The sequence below is a fragment of the Schistocerca piceifrons genome, chromosome 1 (genome assembly GCF_021461385.2).
Source record: "Schistocerca piceifrons isolate TAMUIC-IGC-003096 chromosome 1, iqSchPice1.1, whole genome shotgun sequence".
Classification (NCBI taxonomy): domain Eukaryota; kingdom Metazoa; phylum Arthropoda; class Insecta; order Orthoptera; family Acrididae; genus Schistocerca; species Schistocerca piceifrons.
In genome coordinates this window covers 454,991,380-455,007,363 of record NC_060138.1, presented here as the reverse complement: position 1 = coordinate 455,007,363, position 15,984 = coordinate 454,991,380, and the positions used below count along the sequence as shown (strand labels likewise).

The 15,984-nt window shown below is 37.9% G+C and overlaps 1 protein-coding gene across 1 annotated transcript in view; it reads left to right on the top strand.

Annotated features, from left to right (window-relative positions):
• The window catches only part of LOC124712423 (mutS protein homolog 4-like), a 287,464-nt gene that overhangs the window by 166,884 nt on the left and 104,596 nt on the right, over window positions 1–15,984 (top strand). Inside the window, exons 11-13 of the mRNA XM_047242719.1 lie at window positions 7,972–8,075; window positions 11,706–11,925; window positions 12,011–12,112. Of these exons, the coding sequence (XP_047098675.1) occupies window positions 7,972–8,075; window positions 11,706–11,925; window positions 12,011–12,112 (426 nt within the window). The remainder of the gene's footprint in view (window positions 1–7,971; window positions 8,076–11,705; window positions 11,926–12,010; window positions 12,113–15,984) is intronic.

Genomic DNA, 15,984 nt, shown 5'->3' with positions numbered 1-15,984 from the left:
TAAAATTATGAAAAAATAGCGGAAACTGATAAGATTTGATGGGGATGAGAAACAGTGTTTGGTAACGAAAACTGCAATATCAAAATGGTATCCAAGAAAGAGTATGCTTGAGACCATAAATAAGAAAGAACGTGCTTACGTAATGCACTTGAGTATAACTGGTCTAAGTGTTGAATTTTCAAACAAAATCCATAAAGTTGATGAATTACAGATTATTCTATCTGAATGTAGAAATATCAATGTTATTTGTCTCAATGAACACTGGTTTGCATCTGACAATATTAATACTCCCAATAAAATTGAAAAGAGAAATCACCTGGAGACTCTTGCATACTTACTCATTCTGATACAAAATATGAAATAAGAAATGATTTTATTGATTTGAATGGTGTGTGTACATTTGAAAGCTGCTTTATTGAGTGGAGGGACCTAAATCTTGTATTAGTTTCTATTTATAGGGTATCAGAGAAAGCTACAATTAAAGCTTTTCTGGTGAACTTTCATTACCTACTTGAAAAGCCCAGTAAAGAAAAAAGGACAAAAAAGTAATGGCTGCTGACTTCAATATTAACACCGTAGTTGAAAGCAATGACATTTCCAAATTCACGAATTTAATAAAAAGTTTGGCTTCAAAATAAACTTCATGCAACCCGCTAGAGTAAATGCACAGTCAGCTACCTGTATTGATAATATTCTAACAAATTATGTGTTTGAAGATGTTTATAAATTTTGCATAGATTTAGGAATCTCTGACTACTCTGCATTGTTCATTGAACTACCAGAAATTAACAAATAAATTTCATGTAAGAAAAGCCACACAAAAAGAAACTTCAGTGACAAAAATTCAGTTACATGTAGAAATAAGTTAAGAGAGACTGAATGGCCTTACAACAGCTGCATTCCGAGTGACAGTAACTTTAATAATTTTCAATTAGCTTTCTTGAAATATTTAATCTAATTTTTCCACTTAGAACCACATGTAACAAAACGACTAATAAACTTAAATGAATAACTCAGGGTATAAAAAATTTCTAGTGCCAGGAAGAGAAAACTCCAAAATGAACTGAAATATAATAGAAACAGATGTTTTAATGGGTAGTTTCGTCATTATAAAGCTATATTTAAAGAAGTTGTGAAGGCAGCCAGACAAATGGCAAACAATAAGTTCATTGTATGACACAGAAGTAAAACAAAAGCAGTGTGGTTTTTTTTTTTGTCAAATGAGAGTTAGGTGTTAGGGTTAGAAGTAATGAAATTTCTAGGATTAAAGTAGGTGATAGCCTTATTGTAAACTGAGCTCAAATATCAGAGTGCTTAAATCAATTCTTCATAAATGTGGCAAAGTCAGATGTTGATGTAGCAGAGTAAAGTAAATCCCTTTGAACTCCACCAAGAAGCTTAGTATCTTATGGATTTAAAAAAAGTCACAATAAAGGATGTGACAAATGTAGTATTATCACTAAAAAATAAGAACTCTGCTGGGTGGGATGGAATACCCACTAAAGGATTAAAACAATTGACATAACAGCACCTCCCCTAACTAAAATATTCAGCCAATCTTTTGAATAGGGATGCTTTCCCGATGTTTTGAAGTATGCCAAAGTTAGACCTCTGTTCAAGAAAGGGTTGCGGGAAGACATGGGAAAATATCAGCCTATTTCTGTTATTCCAGTCCTGTCAAAAGTTTTAGAGAAAGTAGCTGCAAACTAGATCAACAATTTTATTATATAAAATGATATTATTATTAGTAACCAATTTGGATTTCAACCAGAAAAAAAAAAAAACAGAATGAGATTTTCACTCTGCAGCAGTGTGTGCGCTGATATGAAATTTCCTAGCAGATTAAGACTGTGTGCCGGGCCAAGACTCGAACTCAGGATCTTTGCCTTTCGCAGGCAAGTTCTCTACCAACTGAGCTACCTAAGCACGACTCACGCTCCGTCCTCACAGCTTTACTTCTGCCAGTATCTCATCTCCTACCTTTCAAACTTTACAGCAACTCTCCTGCACACAGTTTTAATCTGCCGGGAAGTTTCATATCAGTGCACATTCCACTGCAAAGTGAAAATCTCATTCTGGAAGCATCCGCCTGGCTGTGGCTAAGCCATGTCTCCGCAATATCCTTTCTTTCAGAAGTGCTAGTTCTACAAGGTTCACAGGAGAGCTTCTGTAAAATTTGGAAGGTAGGTGACGAGATACTGGCAGAATTAAAGCTGTGAGGATGGGGTGTGAGTCGTGCTTGGGTAGCTCAGTTGGTAGAGTACTTGCCCGCGAAAGGCAGATGTCCCAAGTTTGAGTCTCGGCCCGGCACACAGTTTTAATCAGCCAGGAAGTTTCATATCAGTGCACACACTGCTTCAGAGTGAAAATCTCATTCTGAACACAGGAATACTTTGTGGGACTGGGTTGTAGCTAGGGATAAGGGAACTTTTCAATATTGACGCAGATGGAAGGAGCAAGGATTCATGGTGGTGGAAAAAATGTGAAAAATTACGAAAAAAATCTTAGAATTACATCCGAAAAAATTCGCAAATATACACCCAAATATCTGTGAAAAATCACAAGAAGGATGAAACGGATGCAAAAGGGGTAAACAAAATGAAATCTGAGGGAGTTGACGATAGTGAAATGCGAAAACTCACTGAAAACCTAGTAACCACCAGCAATACCTTCAGTTCAACAGCTGCCACCCGTTCCTTACCAAGAAGTCCCTGCCATACAGCCTAGCCACCAATGGTCATTGCATCTATAGTGATGAGCGGTCCCACTTGAAATATACTGAGAGTCTCACTGAAGCCGTCACAGACCATAATTATCCTGCCAACCTTCTACAAAAACAAATATCCTGTGCCTTATCGTTCCAGTCTTCCACCACCTCCCAAAGTCCCATTGTCCAGTCACATAGGAGCATTCCCCTCATAACTTAGTACCATCCAGGACTGGAGCAACTGAATTACATTCTCCGCCAGAGTTTCTATTATCTCTCGTTGCTCTCTGGAATGTCCTGCCCACCATCCTTCCCATCAGCACCAGCTTTTCTGAATTGTGCAGGGAACTTTCCCTGCTATATATTCTACGTTCCCATAATCCTCCCAGCCTCAACCTTTGTTAGTCATTGTCCTCACCCATCCAGCCCCTTCCCTGTTCCCATTACAGCACTACACAGCCCTGATTCCACCATTGCACACAGTCTTTTTACTTCTCTCCTTTTCCAATATCCCCCACCCCCTTCCATCTAATCTGCAGCACTTCATTGTCTGCAACCCATACCCTACTATCCCTCCCCTCCCTGCCGCAGCCTCGTCCTTACCCCCACTCAGTTGCCACTCCCATCTCGCACTGGTGTTGCTGCTCAGAGTGTGGCCTCAGTTGCGTGAGACTACAGTCATGTGTGTGTGTGAGTTGTGTGAGTGAGTGAGTGAGTGTGTGTGTGTGTTTCTATGTGTGTGTGTGTGTGTGTGTGTGTGTGTGTGTTTATATGTCTTCCATTTTTGATGAAGGCCTTACTGGCTGAAAGCTTTATTTGTGGTAGTCTTATTGTTGTGCCTATCTGCAACTCAGCATCTCTGCTGTATGGGAGTAGCAACTTTCCTTTTCATAATATTGTTATGTTCCATCCTGGACTCTCTAATATCAATTTGAATATGAGTCTTTTCATTATGTTCATCACATTTCTGCTCCATATGACTGAACTGAGCATCCCAATGACTTTGCTTCTATCATTAATTTTTTTTATTAATGTATAAATTTCAATTTCCCTCTTTTTCTAAAATGGGGCCCCATATAGTAAAAGTTGTCAGTTTTTTTTTATGTTTTCCTCTCCATGTAAAGTTCATTAGTAAGATATCCTCCTTTTTTATAATTAATTTGTGAAACCCAGTTTTTATATTCAATTGCTAGCTAATTACATATACAACATAATTTGCACCCTCTACATCTTGTACCATAATTACTTGGTCACCAGCAAACAGTAAATGGTGCAGATATGTTCCATCAGCAATCTCTGGCCTCATTCAGACTTCAAAAACGGTTTTACCGTATACAATCAGCATCTACCAGAATTTAGATTATGTTAAAAGGAAGGTTTACTTTTAGTGCTGTATTTGTAGATAGGCTGTTGAGTAATGTAACAATTGTGTGAAAAATAATTTTCAGGTATAGTAGTATTCTGGGCTGAGACATGTGGAAAATGCAAGTTTTTCTTACGTTGTAGGTGGATATGTGTGGGATATGATGATTTAGTTGCATTTCTCTTATAATATTTAAAATTAGTTTATCTGAAAAGCAGGATAGATTTATAAGTAATTTTAAAAAGCAGCAGACTATTTATTTTTAAACAAATGAAATAAGACGACTTACCGCTGCCTATCTCCGACCTAATCCACATCAGTCCACCCACTCCATGTGATACTCAGTGAAGCCTCATATATCAACAAAAATAATTCATTTTTGAGAATGTAATGCAAATGGATAGATAAGAAATCTACTCACCAAGCAGTGGCTGGAGAAGACACATATAAAGGTATTGAAATCTTAAGTTTTTGCAGCCAATGGCTCCTTCTTCTGGCAGATGTATCAAAGGGGAAGGAAGAGGGTAAAGGAAAATGACTGTTGAGGTTTAAGAAATGGAGAGCTTTCAGAAAAGTCACCCCTAATACTGTGTCAGAGGAGACTTACCAGACAGGATGAAAAGGAAGGAATGATTAATTGTTGGGGACTGCACTGGATGAAATTTTCATCCAGTGCATTTCCCAGCAGTCAGTCTTTCCTTCTCATCCTATCCAATAAGTCTCCTCTTGCCCCATTTCCTAAATCTCACACCATTTCCTTCCCCTTCAACATTTCTGTCAGAAGAAGGAGCCACTGTCTCTGAAAGCTTGCAAATTTCAACACCTTTATATGTGTTTCTTATCTATCCACTTACATTATACGGGGGTCATTCCATAAGTCATGGCAACTATGGTATATTGTATGAACATGTGACATCACGGTTATCACAGTAAATACATTTGAAAGCCCATGGGAAACAGTACAGATATTGATTGACTTATTGGGCAGCCCACATCTACCTGTACTGTCTTTTCAATGACTGTTATTGAACAGGTTTTAACAGAGGACTGGTGTTGGACTGTGCAGGAGTTAACAACACTGATAAATATGTCAAGAGCAACAATTGTTCCGCATTTTACGGCAGGACTTGATGGTGTCCAAGAAGTGTTGAAAATGAGTACCACATCAGTAAACACAGGTACATAAATGGATGCAATACGAGAGCAGCCATATCAACCTGGAACAATGTGAGCAGGAAGTTGGATTATTGCAATTGATAAAACTTGGGCTTGAGCGTGTGAACCAGAATTGAAGATCCAGTTAGCAGAATGGTGTTATCCAGGTTCACCATGATGACACAAAGTGCAAGAGAATCCCTCACCCATGAAGGTCCAGCTCATTCTGGCATATGGCAATTACAGTATTGTGGATTGTGACCCTGTTAGGGACAGCTGCACTATCTATGTCCAGTATTACTGCAACTTTATGCTGTATCACCTGCAGTGCACACTTCAATGAAAACATACAGCACTGCTGGATAATGCAGTCAGACTACATGATAACACTACAACCCACACAGTGGTGTCTGTGGAGCATCCTCGACCACCCACCCTACTCACCAGACCTCAGTCCATGCAATTTTGACCTCATTCCAGAACAGAAGAAACCATTGCATGGGAGACACTTTGCAAACAGTGCAAATATCTTCATGGTATTTCAGTGACAGGTAGCATAGATTTACGGCAATCCTAATAGCAGTCAACACCTTTCTCAATGCTGTGTAGCTACACGAGAGGACTATTTTGAAGGACAGTAGTTGATTTTAATTCATTTTTGTTCCACTTGTACTGATGCCCAGTGAATTTGCACAGAGTTTGAATTTGTGTGTGTCATTTCACCCTTTGCCATGACCTCCTGTATTGGAACCAAATTATATGCTAGCATTCAGATACACACTAACTTATTGGTTCAGCAGACATTTAGGAACTCCCGTGTTGTCACACTATTGCAAGATATACCATAGTTGCCAAGACTTCTAGAATGACCTGCATATTTTAAGTGAAGCCTCAGTATCAGGAGGATACTGCTAGTGAGCTATATTCTGCTGTTGTTTAGGTATCACAGAGTATCATCTGGATTAGGTGAATTGATGTGGAAGTAGTGACAGCTGGGGAGGGATGTGGTGTGTGCACAGAGGGAGGGCAGCAGGCAAAGAAGATAGCAGTTCAGGTGAAGAAACAGAGATTACCTAACTGCGGCCAGTTTAATTGCTTTTTTAACACAAGAATACAGAGGAACAGAGTATGAGGGAGGATGTGAAATAGAGAGTGGATGCCAAGAAAACAGTATGCAGAGGGCATATAGTGTGAGGGAGGATCCAGTGATCTAAGGAGTTTTTTGTACACACAACTGAAGTGAAGACCAGAGGAAATATGAAACTTTTAATGAAGAGGGAGGGAGTTGTGAGTGGAATGGAAATAGGAGATTAGGAAGTGGGAAGAGGTAGGTGGATGACAGGGAATAGTGAAGATAAGGCTGGGAGCAATGCAGGATCAAATGTTGTGTTTGAAGAATAGGTCCTACCAGAGCTCTTTGGAGAAGCTGCTATTAGGATGGATGAACCAGATGGTAGAGGTCATGAAAAGCCATTGACTTTGACATGTTGTGCAGAGTAGGTTGCTGTGCAGCTGGGTGGTCAGTTTTGACATTGGCCACTGTTTAGCACTGACCATTCACAGAGGTTGGACAGTTGTTTGGTTGGTGGTCATGGCTATCCAAAAATCTCTGCAGCAGTTGCAGTGAAGTTGATATATCACATGGCTTCTTTCCAAATGGCCTTGGGGCCACTGAGGTAGAATACACCAGTGGTAGGAATAGTTAGGAACCAGATTAGTGTAAGGTTGTATCAGTTGGACAGTGGAAAAAAAACCAATTTAGAAGTGGTAAGAAAGATTTTGGTAGGATACTGCAAATTATTATGTCTTGTCAGAGAGTGTGTTCCAAGCTTTCCACTGCAAATTGTATTAAGGGGGGGTGCTAATGTGTGCCTAGTTAGCAGATGTGAGTTTACTATTCAAAGAATATTTCATGTTACATCTTTACACCTTTTTGTAGAACAGATGTGGATGATAGTGCCTGTCACTGAAGAACTTATGCAGAACTTTCAGTGTATTGGTAATGGCATTGTTTTTCACTGCAGATAATGGCTGTGTATGCTAAGACTGCAGGGAAGAGATGTTTTCAAGTGAAAGGAGTGGAAACTTTCAAAACTTTCAAAGAGAAAATTTTATTGACACTGGTCTTTTGCAAAGTCACCAGAGAGTTGTTGCTCAATGTCCAGGAAGACAGTTCTTAAAACAGATAAGGATCAAGTGAACTGAATTTGAGAGGAAGTAGTGAGGTTATGAAAAAACATCAATGCTGGGGTATTTAGGGGCTTAAATCATAAAGATGTCATCAGTAAATATGAATTTCACAAAGAGTTTAGGTTTTTGGGTAACTAAGAAGGTCTCCTTTTGGTGGCCAGTAAACCAGCATGAAAATGCCATATCCATAGCTATGTTGTGGATCTGTTTGTATGTTTGTGAAGTGTAGTAGCTTATGTAGTGGGTGAATGTTGAAGATGTTGGGTGACGTATATGACAGCTGGATCATATTTCAAAATATTTGTTTGAGACCTTTATACAGACTCTGTTATGCTACAGAGCTTTGCATAAACTTTTACCTTTTTTCATATTATAATTTTACAACTTCCATTTTTACCTGTATTTCAATAAAACTAGTAATAGATGTCCATATTTCCAGCAGTCTGAAATTTAATCAACAGTCCTTATAGAGTGGTTCTCTATTTTCAATTATGGTTAGAACTTTATTCTTTCCAATTTCTCATTCCAGTATTATTGGTGTTTGCATGTTTTATAGGTTCAAAGAAACAGATCAACATTTTGCTTTACAACAGAGCTTTTAATACAGGCTGATGAAAGATGCAAAGAAGCTTTTCATGAAATTCAGATGCTAAGCAATGTGTAAGTATTTTTTCTGTAAAAGGAAAGCACACTATAAATGCGGGCAACCTTCAATTTCTTTTTTGCTTGTACAAGTTTTATATAATATAACCATAAAAATGAAAAAAATACCAAATTTCAGTAACTAAGCTTCATTGCTTATTCAAATTGTGAGTGTTAATTAGCTAATTTAGCACAAAACAAATGCTTTTGTGTTTTCGTTTCTTCTCTATGTCATTTTCATTTTCCATCAGTCCTTTTCCTTTCCTGTTACACATCTATTACTTTTCTCCTCTTATCCATTGACAGTCATTTGACTTATAACAAGACATTAAATATGAACCTACACATTTTTCTCTTTTATTATATTTAACTCAGATTTTGCCACCCAACAACGGTTTCTCCATGTCATTGTGTCATTGAGTGTCAGGTGTTCATGATAATGATGAGGAGGGCACAAAAAATATCTTCACTCAGCAAATTTGATGGAAAACTGAAAGCTAATTACTTGTGCAAGACACTGAACAATTCAGTTAAAGACAACTCAATTCAGACATACTCCAGGATTTTTACTGAGTGAGTATGATTGTCATCAGGTTATGAAGCACCCACTGTGGGTTAATAACATTACAAAGTGTCCAGAGAAATGGACTAAAGTGCGGTTTCAAGGATAGTTGAACATTTTCTGACAAATAACAGCCAAATAAAAAATAGTATTTGAGAAGTCTGTGACAAACTTGAAAGGCAATTACTACGAACCAAATTCTCAAGAAAACCTAGGAAGGATTTGTTCTTAGTAACGTCATTTAATGTGTGATTTTCACAGTTATTAAGTCAGGTAAGTGGTGACGTCTCTATTCTATTCTTGAGTAGTTGAATTTTCTCTAACATTTTTCTTAAATATATTTTCTGCAACACTTTTCTGCCATATAATAGAGCTTGTTTACACAAGATAAAGCCAATGCAGGATGCAAAAGTACAATGAGCATTTCAGAACTTGATGAAGTAATACTCCACTATCTCTACTTCCAGTTACCAACAAAACTGTTGCTTATGAACTCAGTCTCACTCATTAGGCTGTCTGGAATGTTGCAAATGAAAACTGCTTGCATGTCTATCATTCACAAAGGATTCTTGCTTTTAATGCAGAAGACTGTACATATTGCTGGAAATTAGAACACTGTCAGCTTCCCAATGATTGTAATCTCTGCTGTATCGTTCTATTTACTTTTGTTTTCTGATAGTCATCAGTCTGGCAACAATTGACTAAAATATTTGAGCATATTTGGGTCGGGACAATTAGTTCCCGAGAGTTGCCTCTCAAATTGCCCAATTTAACATCACTGTTCTTTTTGTGGTCTTTTCTGAAGGACACATTTTACCAGGCCTGAATCAACATCATGAAAAGCTGGTTGCAAGAATTTTTGAGATTGCAGATTCATGATATGTCAGTAATATTTTAGGAGGTATTCCAAACATTACTTTGCTAGTGTCCACTTTGTAGTGATGTTGGAGGTAGAAATTTTGACCAGTTTCTGTGAACAAACTGATTTGAGAAAAAAATGTTTGTTTTATTTTTTATCATTTTCTTATCTTACTGTTACTTGTCTACATGTTAGAATAAAAATCCATTCTTGGTACCTATGCATTAGATAAAATTAAAATATATAGTCTTTAGGTTTCATTATTAGCAACACTGCATTTATGTCTTATGTTAGCTACCTTTCTTCATGTTGTTTCTGAAGCACTTCTTATTAACACAACGAATTAATGAATTTATTGTACCCTTAGCTTAGCTGCTTAAATGGTCAAGCTTTACCCAGTAAACATCACGATTACATTTCATCTACTGCAACCAGCTTTGGGTAAGAATAAAAAGGTTGCCTAGTCTTGGCTGCTCAAGTTAAGCAATTAATTTGAGCAATTAACCAATATCTGTGGCCTTTAACATAAGAGTTGCCAGATGGGACAGTTTAGGATAAATGCCACTCTTCAGAATGTTTATTGCTGATTGGCTGTCCTTTGAAAGTCATAGTTCCACAAAGATGCATTTGTAATCTAAGTTACCTCTAAAATTTTGCTTGATACAATATGTCCTGTTGCCTTCAATTTTTCTCCCTTCTCTCTGTTAGTTGTACAACACAAAATAAAATGCTAATTGTGTCATTGTTGAGTGCGCTAAAATTCCTGAAAAATAAAAAGTTAAGTATTAAACTACGAGGTCTCCTATTTTTTTACAAGTGCAGAACTCTGTTTGTGTGGCAGTTGGTCACACTGTTATGAAAAGTGCTTCAAGCGCTTGTGTAAACGTGCATGCTGCGTGCTCTGAGGTGCTCAGTCTTGGCTTGGCAGCCATTGAGAATGGAGCTCACATTGGATGTTATTGCCAAGTGCTAATTGCGTGCAGTTATTCAGCTTTTCAACACAAAGCGCACTGTGCTGATTGAAATCCATCGCCGATTGACAGAAGTGTATGGTGAGTCATGGATGGATGTCAAAAATGTTCATAAGTGGTGTAGAGAGTTTGCAGCTGGTCGGGCTAAAATTCATGACGAACAAAGGAGCAGGAGACCATAAATTTCTGAGGAGACAATGTTGAAAGTTGAGCAAAGTATGCGTGAAGATCAGCAGATCACCCTGTATGATCTCAGCACGTTGGTTCCTGATGGTTTCTGAAGCACCACTCATAGAATTTTAATGGAAACACTCCACTACCGGAAGGTGTATGCAAAAGGGTGCCATGCATGCTGACGGAGGACCACATGCAGCAACAAGTTGATGCTTCCTGCGCATTTCTGGACTCAGTTGTCAGCGGTGACAAAGCCTGGGCATACCACTTTACACCTGAGACCAAGCAACAATCACGCCAGAGGCAGCATCCTTCTTCACCAAAGCTGCGGAAATTCAAACAGACACAGTCTGCCGGTAAAGTCACGACAACCATTTTTTCGGATCGGAAAGAGGTATTGTTTGTCAACTTTATGCCCTCTGGGACCACAATTAATGCTGACAGGTACTGTGAGACTCTGAAAAAACTCAAACAGGCAATTCAGAACCAGAGAAGAGGAATGTTGAGCAAGGGCATACACATTCTCCCTGACAACGCTCGCCCACACATCACTCGGCAAACCGTTGCTCTCCTGCAACAGTTTCAGTGGAACATAATCATCCACCCACCCTATAGTCCTGACTTGGCGCCCAGTGTCTATTACCTGTTCCCTAGATTAAAAGAACATTTAGCCGGAAAGCGATTTAGCTCTGACGACGAGGTGAAAGAAGAGGTTCATAACTTTCCGAACAGTATGGCAGCGAGCTGGTATGACATGGGCATACAAAAACTGCCACAGCATCTACAAAAATGCATCAACAGAAGTGGTGATTTTGTCGAAAAATAGCTAAATGTTCAAGCTGTAAACTGATGTAAATAAACAGGTCTATGTACTTATAAAAATAGGAGGTTTTACATTTCTTTTACAAAAACTGATATATATTATAATTCTTTACATTGACTTGAAATACGTTCTTAGTCATTTTTAATATGTGTAATGGTCTTACAATGATTGGATAAACTATTCTAGTCCATAAGTATAATCACCAGCTCATTGTATTTAATATTAAAATTATTGTTCTGCTGTTATTTTTATGTTTTAGAGTGATTCTTGATCTACTAAATGAAATTCGGGAAGAAGTTGGATGTCTTTATAAATTATGTGAAAAAATTTCTGAACTTGACATGCTCACATCATTTGCTAAACTAAGTGCTCTGCCAAGTTACGTTTGTCCACAATTTGGAGATAGATTAGATGTCAAGAGCTCAAGACATCCCATATTGGATTTCATTAATCCAACTGAGCCAGTCCCTAATGATATTGTAAGATTAATTTCTCTCAGTTTCCCATGTTATAATGATGTAGTGGTATGACAATGTAAACAGTTTCTTACTTTCAAATTTACAGTTTGCCACAGCAGATAAAAATTTTCAAATTGTAACTGGACCAAATATGAGTGGGAAAACCATTTATCTTCGACAGATTGTTTTACTGCAAATAATGGCACAGGTAATGAACCACATTTTCTTGCAGTGACAAAGGATAATTACAAGAGTCATAAAATAAGATTAACATAGCTTCATATTGTACTATCAGATGTTAAAATTTTCAAATGTCTGTGCCTAGCAGCAGTGAAAATGGAAAAAGACTGAGTAGGTTCAAGAGCAGTCTCAATCACTTGAAATAAAAACAAAAAACACTCCTTGTGAATTGGGGAGACATTCTTATTCTGAGGGAAAATTAATACAAAGATATAGCAAACCAAAACACTTAGAAAATCTAATCAAGGGGGCCCTCACTGTAAAAGAATAATCAGAGATTGGCAATAAAAAGGACTCCCCTGTTAAACAGAGTTTAATTTCAATTCAATGTCTTTTGTTCTCACATTTGCTACAAGATATTTTCTAATGTTTTCCTCTTACTTTTCACTGCTTTGAATACTTCTTCGTTTTCTGTTGTCATAAAATCTGTTCCATTTTCTTCGTATCTGTTTTTGGTCAGCACAATGAGTTTACATGGCAGCATTCAATTTTTGTTATTCCAAATATTTCGTAGACTTTGATTGTTGCTCAAGTATTTTAAGCTGAATACTCTGTGCCTCCTGGAAGTTATTATTGTGAACTGATTGTACACATTGTTGACAAAAAAAAAAACCGTAATTCAGTGACTCATCTCTTGATAAAACATCTTTGTTCCAAATCCAATCAACAAGAAATCATAGAATTTTAGACTGGCTGAAGTTCGTTCCACCACACCTGACAGACAGAGTGTAAATCATAGAGGTCACAAAACCTCAGATAAGGCCAAAATTTCAGTGAGACTCTATCAGAATCACATTATATTAATATAAGAATTCCTCCCTTAGCATTTGAGGACCAAAACTAGTCATGGTCAGTATTAGCGAGCTTGCAGTAGTGTTAATCATGCAGAAAAATTCTCTTAGCTGATGACAGCAGTGCTATAGTCAGTAAGAAAACAAGGAACTCATTGCACATAAGACAAATGAAACCCTCAAGGAAGCTCTTAATGTTGATCAATATGCTGCAAAGTAATATTGAACACAAAGAAAACAAATGCTGGATTTTAATTTGAATAGGGACAAATGACTATTATATTAAATGTAAACTGCATAACAAATAAAAAATTTCTAGGAAGGAATTACGATTCTCAATTAAAATAGTGTGAAAATACAAAGATATTTGCTAACAGAATGCCATCAGCATGTTATGCCCTTGAAGTCTTTATCATCAGTGTGTAATAGGCAGTGTCTTTTAGTTACATACAAGCTGTGATTGGAAAGTTTTAAGAATGGGCTTGTAATTGTACAATGGTGGTACTTACATGTTACTGGGATGCATCTCCTCCAAAATAGCCCCCTTCTGACTGAAAACACCGACTCCAACAGTGTTTCCAGTTTTGGAAACATTCCTGGAAATTTTTTTGCTGAAGCGTGTTAAGGATGCTCTCTGTATTTGCCTGGATGTCTTCAATTGAGTCAAATTGCTTCCCTTTCAGTGAAAATTTCAGTTAAGGGAACATGTCGAAGTCCACAAGGGGCCAAATCAGGGGAATATGGCAGTTGTGGAAGCACAGGAATTTTGAATTTGGTCAAAAGTTCAATGATGGAGAAGGCACAATGAGCCAGAGCATTCCACAATGCAAGCCTTTTCTTCTGCACCTTTTTGTGCAAATGCTTGATACATTTGTGGTATTCCTGTTTAATTGTCTGTCCTCCAGGGGTAAATTCATGATGCACAATACTGGTAGAATCGAAAAAACAAATTGTCAATGTTGTCTTCATTTTTGACCGACTTTGCCGTGCTTTTTTCGGTCGTGGTGAACGTGGTGTCTTCCACTGCGAAGACTGCACTTTTGTTTCAGGATCATACCCCTATACCTGTGATTTGTCACCTGTAATTACCCTATTTAACAAATCTGGGTCATTTTTAGTTCGATTAATCAGTACTTTGCACACTTCAAGTCGGTATTGTCACTGGACACTTGACAACAGTTTTGTTATGAATTTTGCGGACACTCAACCCATATTCAGATATTCAGTTAAAATTGACTGAACTGCATAGAAACTTAAATTAAGTTCTTCAGCGATCTCCGTAATTGTAAATCTACGATCAGTGTGCACTAAGTTGCAAACTTTCACAACATTTTCATTCGTTTTTGAGGTGGGAGGACGGCCAGACCATGGTTCATCTTCTAATGATTCACGGCCATTTTTAAATCTGTTGAACCAGCTAAAAACATTTGACTGGCTCATAAAATTATCTCCAAAAGCGATTTTTAATAGTTTGTAAGTCTGAGAAGCTAATTTCCCTGTTTTAAAACAAAATTTCACACTAACTCATTGCTCCATTTTTACGTCCATTTTCATGCAGACAGAATCCAGCAACAAGTCCTAACAGAGGCGCACTCAACCAGCTGCCACAATGAACTAAATAAAGGAAATGCAGTTTCCTGTTTGAGGGCATTCAAGGACAAGGCAATCACTCACTCCCCACCTTCTGTGTACCTGCGTGCCAAACCAGTAAGCAGTAGCGGATCCATTCTTAAAACTTTCCAATCACACCTTGTACTACTTATGCCTACACTCAGTTGTTAGATATGTAATTTTTTGCAGAAAAATGCGCAAAATACGAACACAGTTTTCAAACTACAGGAAAGGGCCATGAGATTAATAGCCAAAGAAAGCTATAAGGCTCATTGTAAAGAACTATTCAAAACACTGGAGATTTAGGTAGACCATTTGAGTACATTTGCCAGTCAGTTATGCACATAAAAAAATAAGCTGTCCCCCTGACCATGGAACAAAATCTAGACAGAACTTATATTTAACAGGAAAGAATAAACATGAATTTCAGAACAACTATTTTATACAAGAGAATAAAGTGGCACAATAAACTGCCAAAGAATGAGTAGGGGTTTTGTAAAAAATGTACACCAGTAAATAATTATAGCACCATATCTGTCATTTTACATCAAGTTTTTGCACTGTAATGGTTTTTACCCTTTCTTATTTCAAAAACCATACTCCAAAGCCGTGTAAGAGATAATACTGACACTGTATCATCTTTCTGATTTCAATATTTAATCATTACGGATGGATGCTGACTCAGTTTTTCAGGCAAGCAATTGGGAAGTTACAATACACAAAATGGCAACCAAACATCATCATCATGGTCCTGATGTCAGCTGATAAGTGTTTGCAGTGTTCGATTAGGAAATAATGTGTATATATTAACTGCACACTTTTACTTGGGCCCTGAACGGAGAATGCAGGGAGTGGAAGTTTGCGATCAGCTCATAGCACCTCCCCTTACTGGAGCACCCAGATTACAGCTTATAAAAGAAACAAATATGTAAGAGATTAATGTATCACACAAGTGACACAAAAATTGGTGGCCAGTTGGTAGGAGGACTAGGTGCAACCTCTCTGCTCGTGTCCCAATATGGTTCAAATGGCTCTGAGCACTACGGGACTTAACATCTGAGGTCATCAGTCCCTTAGAACTACTTAAACCTAACTAACCTAAGGACATCACACACATCCATACCCAAGGCAGGATTCGAACCTGTGACTGTAGCGGTCGCGCAGTTCCAGACTGAAGTGCCTAGAACCACTCGGCCACACTGGCCAACTGCTCATGTCTATAAATAATATTAACAATCACTATGCACATCAGGACGCATGGACCAACAATATATTCACAATGGTTACTTATTGTTACAGACTAGCCTTTAAATTAGGAGTCTCCAACTAGTCATCCTGATTTAAGTTTCTGTGGTTTCCCTACATTATTTCAAGCAAATGCCAAGATGATTCCTACTACAAGGTCACAGCCAACTACCTGTCCCATCCTTGTCAAACT